The sequence below is a fragment of the Cyprinodon tularosa genome, unplaced genomic scaffold, assembly GCF_016077235.1.
Source record: "Cyprinodon tularosa strain WSP-4 unplaced genomic scaffold, ASM1607723v1 ctg84, whole genome shotgun sequence".
Lineage (NCBI taxonomy): Eukaryota > Metazoa > Chordata > Actinopteri > Cyprinodontiformes > Cyprinodontidae > Cyprinodon > Cyprinodon tularosa.
In genome coordinates, this window is record NW_024039607.1 from 2,835,148 (window position 1) to 2,847,993 (window position 12,846).

Sequence of the window (12,846 nt, forward strand, 5' to 3'; positions counted from 1 at the left end):
GGAGAACAGATGGGTGAGGGAAAACAGGGAGATGAGCCAGATGAAAGAAGTATGCTTTAGTCTGTTCTGTTGGTGATGTGACTTTTTTCCATTGAAAACTCACGTTTAGAGAATGTTACAAATAAAAGTCAAATTTCATTCAACATGCGTTTATTTTTTTTTTTATAATTAAGTGTTACACGTGCGCTAAAAAGTGCCCCCCCCCCCCCCCCCCGCTGTATTTGTGTCTTAAACAAACAAAAACAGACAATTTGAAAAATTTAAGTTGCAACCTGGTTCTGGCATTGCTATATATTATCAAGAAAAAATAAAGCATAAGTAGGTTTGGCCTATTTCATTGTCCCCAAAGAACAAGTTGATGTAACACTTTTGGAGTGTTTATGTTCAGTTTTAGATTTAGAAGCTCAAATGGGCTCTCTTTCATAATAGGCCCCCCACCCATAATCAGGGGATCTGAAGTTTCTTCTCTGAGTAGCAAAACATTTTTAAAATAGGATTGCTTTTCCTTCCAACATTTTTAGTGGAGTATAACGCTAATAATAATAAAACTGTACAAACACATTGTTTTCATTCCATTTCAGAACTGATAATAACATTTGTTGTGAATAGGCCACATGTAATTAAACCAAATTGATTTGGAATTAATAACTTACTTTCACAGCAAAAATATGTTTAATGGAAATAATGGAATAAATGAATGAATGACTCAATAGACACAAATTGAATGTAGTTCATTTGTGGAGCAATGTTTACCAATTCAGTGGATTCTTTGCCCAGTTAGAGACAGTTTTATTCAGCAGACTTCAAAAGCCTGAAATACTAGGTCTTTCCACTGGGAATATTGTGATTATACATGTGTGTTTAAGCTCATGATTGGTCGATTAGCCTTTTCTACTATAGTTGATGTACAGTTTTCTACACAGCGATGCTCAAGAGGCACTTTAAAGGGAGCCAACTGAGCAACTCCTCATGGTTAGGATCATTATTTGTAGTGGTCCCTTGAGTGGTTTAAAGGACCTCTTCATACACTGCTTGGATATATTTATACAGGAAGATGCATCTGTGTGCTATAAAGCCAGCTTGTTTCCCCACAGAGAAGGAGGTCTTGGGGGAATTGATTTAACCAAAGAAATGTGTTGTTTTAAGAGAGTGATCATGTAAAACATCATATCAGTAGTCTTTAAGAAGCTTTTACTTGAGGTGGAAACAAAGCTGGAAAATAAAAAATCTGATTCAGGTAATTTTCAAGAATTAATCAAGGCAAGCACTCAGTGGAAGGATATTCTCTTCAGGAAGTCATCACTTGCCATCAGTAATTCCACTCCAACATATCAGACATCATAAGTAGTGCCAGTCTATTCAGTGCCTACAGCCTGCTCTCAGTGTGATTTCAGCTAAAATACTGTACATTTGTCGCCCTCTTGAGGCCAGTTAGACTCACTGCATATAAACGATACACCTGTTAGGATGAAAATTTCTGCCATGCACCTGGTTTGTTCTTCTTCTTACAATAAATGAAAAAAGTACATGTATTAGTTGCAGTAAATATGGTTAAGAAGTCTCTCGCAAAATATTCATACCTACTGAGCTTCTCCATGGGTTTATACTTCAACAGCAGCAGGCTTCTTATAACTCAGAGCAAACAGTCCCTGTTTGCAGAATTCTAGTTTTATATATGCATATTTTCTGCAACAGCCTCATAGTTCAAAAATTATTGAAAATATATATCATAAATACACGCAAACAATCAGACAACTCTGAAAAAGAGTTATAGTCTAACACTAGGCTATATTTTAAAACAATTGCCCAAATTTAGCATCTTCTAAAAAGCTATTTATTCCATAATCTAAAAATAGAAATAGAAGTTTGAATCATTGGAGTCAAGGAAGCAATTCAGAGATGGATAAAATGGATATGGAGCTAAATACAGGCTTAAGGAGTCTTTGCATGCACAGGTCTATGTCTCTGTGTTCAACGTTATATACGAACAAGCTTCCCGGAGACGCACTCACCTCAGATGAAAAGAACAAGTCGTTTCTCCCCTCGACGAACATGTCTGGAGAACGTTTTTTGTTAAGCACATAATGTAAAAACATAAGCGAGAGAGAAAAACAAACAAAAACAAAACAGTAACATTCCTAACCACAAGGGGGCAGCGCATCCTACATTCTCACACTGAGCATTCTCTTTTCGTTTGTTGTTAGTGTGCGGTGCGTTTACGTGTTCCTCGAAAAGTAAACTTCACAAAGAAAAAAAAAAACACACTTAACCAAATCCTAAACCAAAATTTAACTGAATTCAGCAACGTTGTAAATAAAATTATATAAATCTAAGTTGCTACGCAAAATGACAATATAAAAACAAAACAATCGTCATCAAAACCATTTTAAATCGCCATATATTATTGTATTTATGATTATAGAAAATACATCTTACATAATGTGAATGTTACCTAATGTTAATTCCTCAAAAAGATATATTCAGATCTAGGAAGGGTATCTACATCTTTTTCATTTTATTTATTTTTTTAATAAACTTTATTTACAAATACAGAATATACAATTGCAAACAGCCGTACGTTCGAAGGTGCTGGGATAATAAATCCACAGGATCCCATGACAAAAAAAGGAGAGAGAGAAAGAAAACAAAAAACAAAAAAAAAGTTTACAAATTAACTGCATTATTTAGGGTTGTAAAGTTTCGGGAAGGCTGTGAGCTCCTCAACTAATTTATATATGGCACCGATCCACATTCCATTCCAGTAGATGGCGGTAATGCACATCAATAAGTTGCTTGTCAACCGCCATAAAAGAAGAAGAAGAAGAAGAAGAAGAAGAAGAAGGGCTCCTCAACTAAACGTGTGGACCTTGAATGCAGCACCAGTGTGGCTCACATGCTATCAACACATTGCACGGTTGCTAGTTTCTCTGTAGCATGTGGGGAAATTGTGGCAGCATGTCTGCAAGTGTGTAGACAATACAAAGGTTGCGTACCTTCCATTTATGTGCAGAGGTTTGTGTATTAAAAACTGCAAAAATGGTGAAGGAGCAGTTCAGAGAAACAGATGTGGCGAAGAAAATGTGAGTGTGACACAGTGCTTGCTATTTAGCTCAGTTAGATAGCCGCAGTCAGGTGAAGTGTTGCAAAATGTATTCAGAAGGTTAAAAAACGGGCTACTGTTTCCGGGCAAAAGTACCTGAAAATTATTAGTAAATACAGTAATTTAATTTGCCAATTTAATCATTGTAGACGAAGCAACTGCGTTATCTTTTTATACAGACACATTGTGACGTATTCTCGCGATATTAAGCCTTAACTTCTCATAGGATTTACTTCTACCTTCTAATTTTGTTGTTTACTGTTTAATTCAGCTTTCGTGACCTCTAAGTGAAACATTGTTCCTTCAGAGTTGCTGAAACACTAATTGATTCAAATAAGAGCCCAGATTATGCTTTTATTGTGTCATCTTTCTAATCCACAGTGGGTTTATTTTATAGCCAAACACTCCCACTAATGTTTGATGTTGGGTCTCTAAGGTGTAGAAAAACCAATCACTGTTGTAACTTCTGGTGTAATTCTGGCTGAAATTTAAATGTTCTTTCCACTGGAAAATCCAATGCTCATACTAACAGGTTTATTCAAGAAGCAAAGCTGATTTTTAATCCTAGTCCAAGCAGTTTAAAAGGGTTACATTTTCATGCTCACCTGGAGTCATAGCCCTGTTGAAAATCTCAATAGTATTTAAGTTTATACCATCATAAAAGTTGAGCTCAAATAAAGTTAAATGATTTGGAAATAGTCTTTCATCTTTATCAGTTTAGACAATTTGTGCAAAGCCTTGACACAGCAGGGAGAAAGACAAACCCTAAGCCAGAGGTCTTCAACAGGGGGTCCGTGAGCCCTAGGGGGTCCACACAAGTGGGTTGATTAGACTTTTTTTTTTTTATTCCTCCCTGCAAATTTTTCCACAAATTGAATGAATTCAACACACTGAAGTAAACAGATAAATGGAGGCAGAAGATGTCATTCAGTCATCAATGCACACATTCAGCGAAACACAGGAGCTCTTGCAAGCTGGACACCGTTTCATTCACAACACCTGACCCATCTATGAGGAATCAGAATCAGAAATACTTTTGTTACATGACTCCCATCTGTAATAGAGTGACCATATGACCAGTTTGATATAACACAATTTCATACAATATATGTAAGTAGGGGGTCCCCGCTCCATCTGGCTATCAGTTTGGGGGTCCTTGGCCTGGAAAACGTTGGAGACCCCTTCCCTAAGCTAAAAAGCAGTTGCAAATGACACAGATTTTAACCCCTTTTGACTATAAACCGTGTCTCGAGGCCAAGTAACAAACTTTTTTAGGTTTAAAACAATTTTGTCATTCTTATGAGAAGAAGGTGTTAACGGGTACAAAACAAAAGTAGTTTCTTACCATCTTTACGAAAGAAATTTAGCTGAATATTGCTGTTTGTGAATATTTGTATAAAAAAAAACATCTAATTAAAGCTCAAGGGACTAATTGTTTTAACAAATGCTTACACTTTGCATGATTACCCTGAAAATCTCCTTAATGATGTGACAGTGATGTGTCAAGTCCTTTTGCAGGAACTGTTTTGAACAAAAAAAAGAAAGCATTTGGAACATTTCAGGCCTGATATATTGACTCCTTCTGTTTGTTTGCAGAAGCCACATCTGCTTTGGGATGAAATCTGCAGAACAGATGCGACAACAGGCCCACATCCAGGTGGTCAGTAAAAATTTATACAGCCAAGACACCAAACGTACTCCGTTACCTTATGGAGTGCTGGACCACCGAATGGTATGGAACATGGAACCAAACCTGTTGGGTGTTTTTGTTTTTAATCTTTTACTTTATTTAAAGATGGGAGAGAAGAGTTAAGTGATATGTGAAATGGAGCTTTTAATTTCTTTGTAATCTTTTTATGGTCAGACATTATTTCCTGTCCAGTTGTTTAAATGTTATGTTGAAGGATTTTCAAAGCTGTTCCTTGAGGGCCGCTGTCCTGCAGGTTTTGGACATTTCCCCTATTTCAGTACAACTGATTTCCATTGATGTTGCATTAAAATGCTTCTTGCTGAACTGCAATCATTTGATTCAGGTTTGGTAAAACAAAGAAACATTGAAAACCTTCAGGACAGTGGCCCCTCTCCTCAGCGAGTCAGTCCCCCTTTCTCCTCCCCTCCCTTCCTCTGAATTTAGTCCTAGTCTGCCCACTGTAGAAAAAACTTCCACCAATTTATTAAAATATATAGCATCATTTTTTTTTTAATAATTGGACAGAAATGGCTGAGAACTCCTCTAACAGGTGAATCTGGAAGTATACTAATGTGATTGCAAAAGTATAACATGACAGATATTTTTTGCTCAACCTATATGACATATTTTATACTTTCTGCAGGGAACCAGTGAGAAAGATAGACCATGTCTGACGTGTGGGAAAAATCTGGCCGATTGTTTAGGGCATTATGGCTACCTGGATCTGGAGCTGCCATGCTTTCACATCGGCTATTTCAAAGCAATTATTGGTATTTTGCAGGTATGTGATCGTAAGGTTCTCAAACCTTTACACTTTTATCAAATAAGAGGAGACCTTTTTGTCAATTTGACTATTTCACTTCTTGTTTTTATTTACAAGAAACATATCAGATCACCATGATCTGTAAGAGCGATTAACCTGCATACAAGGAAAGTGTGAGATTTAATGAAATTCCTATAAGCGCCCTGTAGGTGTCACTAGAGTGCCACAACCAGGACAAGACAATAAATGGAAGTTTCAGACATTTTTCTTGAACTTGAATGCATTTTCATTCATCTAAATCTGTAAAATATTTTAAGTAAACCCTTAAACGCATATTTATTCAACTTTAAACAAAGTAAGTTATCCTGGATCTCATTATTGATGCTTTTTTGAATGACCGATTCCATCTTTGTGTTCTAAAAATGACAATTTTTTCTGTGTCCAGATGATTTGCAAGACCTGTTCAAGCATAATGCTGAGCAAAGAGGACAAGCAGCAGTTCATGGATTACTTGAAACGACCCAACCTGGCCTATCTGCAAAAACGAGGGCTGAAGAAGAAGATCTCTGATAAGTGTCGCAAAAGGACAGTCTGCTTGAACTGTGGTGCTTTCAATGGACCTGTGAAAAAGTGTGGCCTGCTGAAGATAATCCACGAGAAGTATAAAACAACTAAAAAGGCTGTCGATCCCTTCGTCTCTGATTTCCTGCAGTCGTTTGATATAGCCATCGAGCACAACAAGCTAATGGAGCCTTTGTTGCCGAAGGCACAAGTAAATCAGCACTTTTATAAGACTAAAATGCAGTTTGTAAACCATTAAATTATTGCTGTTTTCCCAAGATTTCACACTAATTTGCTTTAATTCTCTTACGATTTCCAGGAAAACTTAAATCCACTGGTTGTTCTGAACCTGTTCCGGAGAATTCCCGCAGAAGATATCCCTCTGCTGTTGATGAATCCAGAGGCTGGGAAGCCTGCAGATCTCATCATCACCCGCCTGCTTGTCCCTCCTCTCTGCATCCGGCCGTCTGTGGTCAGCGATCTGAAGTCCGGCACCAATGAGGATGATCTCACCATGAAGCTGACAGAGATAATCTTTCTCAACGATGTCATCAAAAAGGTCCGTATTTTAACAGCAATGCAGGGAGATGTTATTTTCAAAGCTGTCAACAAATCACATCAGAAACCTCTAAGTTAAATTCAATTCAGTTAATTTATATGGTGTCAATTCACAACACGTCATCTCAAGGCACTTTACAATCCAACCAGATCATACAGTCATATTGATTCAAAGTATTCTATCTAAGGAAAACCAGTTGATTGCATCGACTCATTGACTCAAAGGCAATCCCTCACACTAAGCATGCTTGTAGCGACAGTGGAGAGGAAAAACTTCCGTTTAACAGGAAGAAACCTCCAGCAGAACCAGGCCCAGTGTTTTTCAAGGTGACAGAAGCAGTATTTTATTAGTTTATGTGGTACACCAGCAAATAATATTGCATATTTTTAGGATTATAATCGTACCCTAGTTTTTGTTTATTCAAAGGGAAAATCTAAAAACTTGTGCCATATCCTTTTATTTAGAGACCAAGTAAAATAATTATCTGTGAACAGTAGCTGCATTAAAAGAAAATCATTATCATTCCTAATTTGCTTTTGGATAAAATAATTTCATTAATGCATGAACATAAAAAATCTGAACAAAAACACATCAAAATATTGGCTTTTCACTTTGAAAAAAAATGCGATCAACTTTAAGAGGTATGCAGAGTTTGTTTTTTATTATTATAATTGATTTTCTCTTCGCTGACCAAGTGTCACAGGCTGGTAGTTTGATGAAGTAAAATCAGGACTGAAACTGACAATTATTTTGTAAATTGATTAATCTGTCGATTATATTTTCGATTAACAATTGGATAGCCAAATGAGTCATTTTCTCTGCAGTTTGGTAAGGTTTTCCTGAAAAAAAAAAAAAAAAAAAAGAGAGAGAGAGAAAATGAAAAAAATAATAAAAGACAGCACTGGGAATGATTTCAGTATCTGGCACACAGCATTTTTTCTCATTCTGGTTTTTATGATCAGCATACAGTACTATGTGTTTGTAATCATGTTCAACTCCTCTGTTTTACTGTAATACCAAATGTTTACCTAGATTATTTCAGAGATTGAGTTCAGAAAATAACATATAAGTAATATAATGAACAAAGAGGCTCTGCTTTCTTTAATAGAAATACACTATATTGCCAAAAGTATTTGCTCACCCATCCAAATTATTGGAATCAGGTGTTCCAATCACTTCCATGGCCACAGGTGTATAAATTCAAGCACCTAGGCATGCAGACTGTTTTTACAAACATTTGTGAAAGAATGGGTCGCTCTCAGGAGCTCAGTGAATTCCAGCGTGGAACTGTGATAGGATGCCACCTGTGCAACAAATCCAGTCGTGAAATTTCCTCGCTCCTAAATATTCCACAGTCAACTGTCAGCTGTATTATAAGAAAATGGAAGTGTTTGGGAACGACAGCAACTCAGCCACGAAGTGGTAGGCCACGTAAACTGACGGAGCGGGGTCAGCGGATGCTGACGCGCATAGTGCGAAGAGGTCGCCAACTTTCTGCAGAGTCAATCACTACAGACCTCCAAAATTCATGTGGCCTTCAGATTAGCTCAAGAACAGTGCGCAGAGAGCTTCATGGAATGGGTTTCCATGGTCGAGCAGCTGCATCCAAGCCATACATCACCAAGTGCAATGCAAAGCGTCGGATGCGGTGGTGTAAAGCACGCCGCCACTGGACTCTAGAGCAGTGGAGACGCGTTCTCTGGAGTGACGAATCGCGCTTCTCCATCTGGCAATCTGATGGACGGGTCTGGGTTTGGCGGTTGCCAGGAGAACGGTACTTGTCTGACTGCATTGTGCCAAGTGTAAAGTTTGGTGGAGGGGGGATTATGGTGTGAGGTTGTTTTTCAGGAGCTGGGCTTGGCCCCTTAGTTCCAGTGAAAGGAACTCTGAATGCTTCAGCATACCAAGACATTTTGGACAATTCCATGCTCCCAACTTTGTGGGAACAGTTTGGAGCTGGCCCCTTCCTCTTCCAACATGACTGTGCACCAGTGCACAAAGCAAGGTCCATAAAGACATGGATGACAGAGTCTGGTGTGGATGAACTTGACTGGCCTGCACAGAGTCCTGACCTCAACCCGATAAAACACCTTTGGGATGAATTAGAGCGGAGACTGAGAGCCAGGCCTTCTCGTCCAACATCAGTGTGCGACCTCACAAATGCGCTTCTGGAAGAATGGTCAAAAATTCCCATAAACACACTCCTAAACCTTGTGGACAGCCTTCCCAGAAGAGTTGAAGCTGTTCTAGCTGCAAAGGGTGGACCGACGTCATATTGAACCCTATGGATTAGGAACGGGATGTCACTTAAGCTCATATGTGAGTCAAGGCAGGTGAGCAAATACTTTTGGCAATATAGTGTAAGTCTTCCCTCCTTTTAGTATCCTCTGGAATCCTTGAAAGAGGGCTACCGAAGTATTCTGATGTCAAATAGCACTTATATTTTTAAGCTTATAAACTGTCCTTTATTTACAGGGCATAAATATGTATTTTTCCTTTTTTCAGGAGATGTCTTTCAACTCCTTTATCATAGAGTTGGCTTTGTCAGATAATTGGCTGCAAATCAGAGACTGTGATTAATCATTTGAATGTCTGCTCTACTCCTGTTATTAAAATGCAGATTGTTTTTTTAAGCCTCATGAGTTATTATTTAATCTAAAGTCTTCATGGATAGCTGCCAGGCTTTGATTGCTAGAACCAGTGAACCCAGACAGCCAAAAGACACTCTAGATAAACGCTTACGTCTGATTTTTAAATAGTCTTTTTGAAAATGTCACATCATTGCCTGCAAATCATGTTTTTCTTTATTTTGCCAACAGGGCTTCTCAGTGAGACCTGGTATTAGCTCATTAAAATGCAAGCTTTGTCAGAGGCAATGTTTAACACATTTTGACTGCTTTTATCTTTGGAGATGATCTGTGATTCCATTTAAAAATACCACCTTACAAATTGTCTATGTGATGATTAAATTAAATGTCAAATTCTCTTGGGACAGTTTTACCTTATCAAACTTTTATCTCTTAGCATAAAATGACTGGAGCAAAAACCCAGATGATTATGGAGGACTGGGACTTCCTGCAGCTTCAGTGCGCCCTTTACATCAACAGTGAACTTTCTGGCATTCCTCTCAATATGGCACCAAAAAAATGGACCAGAGGTTTTGTGCAAAGATTGAAGGGAAAACAAGGTAGAGTCAATAGAGAAACATCTGCATCCTGAGTTGAATTCCCCCAGTAATTTCTGATGTTGATCAAAGAGCAAATGTTATTTTCCCTTGTTAATGGAGAATTTTCCTTCCTTCCTTCCTTCCTTCCTTCCTTCCTTCCTTCCTTCCTTCCTTCCTTCCTTCCTTCCTTCCTTCCTTCCTTCCTTCCTTCCTTCCTTCCTTCCTTCCTTCCTTCCTTCCTTCCTTCCTTCCTTCCTTCCTTCCTTCCTTCCTTCCTTCCTTATCCTTTGTTAAAGGAGGATTTATCCTTCTTTCCTTCCTTATCCTTTGTTAAAGGAGGATTTATCCTTCTTTCCTTCCTTATCCTTTGTTAAAGGAGGATTTATCCTTCCTTCCTTCCTTCCTTCCTTCCTTCCTTCCTTCCTTCCTTCCTTCCTTCCTTCCTTCCTTCCTTCCTTATCCTTTGTTAAAGGAGGATTTATCCTTCCTTCCTTCCTTCCTTCCTTCCTTCCTTCCTTATCCTTTGTTAAAGGAGGATTTATCCTTCTTTCCTTCCTTATCCTTTGTTAAAGGAGGATTCATCCTTCCTTCCTTACTTACTTATCCTTTGTTAAAGGAGGATTTATCCTTCCTTCCTTCCTTCCTTCCTTCCTTCCTTCCTTCCTTCCTTCCTTCCTTCCTTCCTTCCTTCCTTCCTTCCTTCCTTCCTTCCTTCCTTCCTTCCTTCCTTATCCTTTGTTAAAGGAGGATTCATCCTTCCTTCCTTACTTACTTATCCTTTGCTAAAGGAGGATTTATCCTTCCTTACTTACTTATCCTTTGTTAAAGCAGGATTTATACCTCCTTCCTTCCTTCCTTACTTACTTATCCTTTGTTAAAGAATTTTTCCTTCCTTCCTTCCTTTTTTCCTTCCTTCCTTCCTTACTTATCCTTTGTTAAAGGAGAATGTATCCGTCCATCCTTCCTTCCTTCCTTCCTTCCTTACTTACTTACTTACTTACTTACTTACTTACTTACTTACTTACTTTCTTACATACAATTGATTCAATTGATTTAAATTTTATATTTACTATGATTTAGGTCGATTTAGAGGAAACCTCTCAGGAAAAAGAGTGGACTTCTCTGGAAGAACTGTCATTTCTCCTGACCCAAATCTCAGGATCGATGAGGTTGCTGTTCCTGTTCATGTGGCTAAAATCTTGACTTATCCAGAAAAGGTAAGCCAGGCTTCATAAGGGAAAGAAATTCATTAATTGGCCCATATAAGCACTAAAGTTACTGTATCCGGCTTTTACACCTTCTAAAGGTAAACAAGGCCAATCTGGAGCTAATGAGGAAACTTGTGCGTAATGGCCCAGATGTCCACCCCGGAGCAAACTTCATCCAGAACAGTAATGCACAGATGAAAAGGTAAACTTGAGTCATCTCTCAGAATAAAAGCAGCACTTACCGGTATTAAAGATTGCTAAAAAAGTTACTTTTTTTTTTTTCAATCAGATTTTTGAAATACGGAAACCGTGAGAAGATTGCTCAGGAGCTGAGATTTGGTGATGTGGTGGAAAGACATCTGATTGATGGAGACATTGTCCTCTTCAATCGACAACCTTCTCTCCACAAACTCAGCATCATGGCCCACATAGTAAGTCTGATTTTTTACAAAAACAAAAAAAATAAGTCTTGTGCATTTAACTTTCTCATTGAAGATTAGGCATAAGAGAATTTTAATTTGTTTTGTCTTTTGTTTATTTTATTTTTGGTTTAAAAAAAAATAATACCGTATTTTCACGACTATAAGGCGCACTTAAACGTCTTTTTTTCCCCTGCGACTTTTGAGACCACCTCATTGAGGAGATGATGAAAGAGTGGCTGAATGTAAGGAGACCAGGTGTTTTTTTTCCACTCATCACCATGTAACTCCATGCGTGCCCATCTCACAGCTGATGTGAAATACATGAGGAAACAAATTAACGCTGTGCTCGCTGTTCAACCACTCGACATCGGTGTGAACCGGACCCAGCAGGTGCAGGAGAAGCAGCGAGTTTACATGCAAAGTCAATGGTTGACGCGCGTATAGGTGCAGCAAAAGGTCCAGCAGCGCGTTTTGAGCAGCAGGCGCTGCGCGTCGGGAGCGTTTAAGCATCTGACACACCGCCAACGCGCTGCTGCTGCTCGAGATGGAAAAATTGAAGTTTTGCTGCTGGACTCGCCGCATCAACCAATCAGAGAAGCTGATCTGGGAGCTGACAGCGAGACAGACACATCGCTCTGATGACATATGATATTAACGCAAATGAAAAAGGCTGGATGGACGAGGAGATGATGAAAGCGTGGCTGAGGCAGGTGTATGTGAGGAGACCAGGTGCTTTTTTCCACGCATCACCATCGCTGTTAATCTGTGACTGCGTGCCAATCTCACAGCCGATGTGAAAAAAAAGGTGAATCAAATGAACGCTGTGCTCGGCGTTATCCCGGGAGGTCTGACAAAGGAACTTCAACCGCTCGACATCGGTGGGAACCGGCCGTTCGAAGTAAGGCTGCGAGCGACGTGGGAGCGATGGATGACAGACGGAGACCACAGTTTCAGGATAAGTGGAAGGCAGCGCCGGGCAAGTTACGCCACCGTTTGCAGATGGATTGTAGATGCTTGGACTAACGTGTCTGCTGGCTCTGTTGTTCAATCTTTCGCAAAAGCCGGCATTATTTCTGAGGAGCCGCGCGGCACGGAAAGTGACTCTGACAGCGAAGAAGGGGAAATTGGCATGTCTGATTTAGCGCAGCTGTTTAATTCAGAAACAGAGGATGATGACTTTGATGGGTTTGATTAATACTTTGTAATAAATACATGAATAAAGCACAATCATACTCAGTTTTGCTCCCGCTCTATTTTTAAATACGCAGTAGAGGTATTTAAACGTAGTAGAGGACATGTACCTGTATATAAAAAACGCGCCCTATAGTCCGGTGCGCCTTATGTGTGTGTTAAATACAGAAATGGCACGCATAACTG

General features: G+C 39.0%; 1 protein-coding gene across 2 annotated transcripts in view; it reads left to right on the top strand.

The window, feature by feature from the left end:
* Positions 1–2,861: 2,861 nt before the first annotated feature.
* polr3a (polymerase (RNA) III (DNA directed) polypeptide A) overlaps positions 2,862–12,846 on the top strand; it is a 44,161-nt gene continuing 34,176 nt past the window's right edge. For both annotated transcript variants that reach the window (XM_038272729.1, XM_038272730.1), the window contains exons 1-9: positions 2,862–3,080; positions 4,697–4,832; positions 5,434–5,571; positions 5,999–6,325; positions 6,434–6,673; positions 9,698–9,860; positions 10,920–11,056; positions 11,146–11,249; positions 11,337–11,478. In XM_038272729.1, coding sequence (XP_038128657.1) covers positions 3,037–3,080; positions 4,697–4,832; positions 5,434–5,571; positions 5,999–6,325; positions 6,434–6,673; positions 9,698–9,860; positions 10,920–11,056; positions 11,146–11,249; positions 11,337–11,478 — 1,431 coding nt within the window. In that variant the 5' untranslated portion in view covers positions 2,862–3,036. The remainder of the gene's footprint in view (positions 3,081–4,696; positions 4,833–5,433; positions 5,572–5,998; positions 6,326–6,433; positions 6,674–9,697; positions 9,861–10,919; positions 11,057–11,145; positions 11,250–11,336; positions 11,479–12,846) is intronic.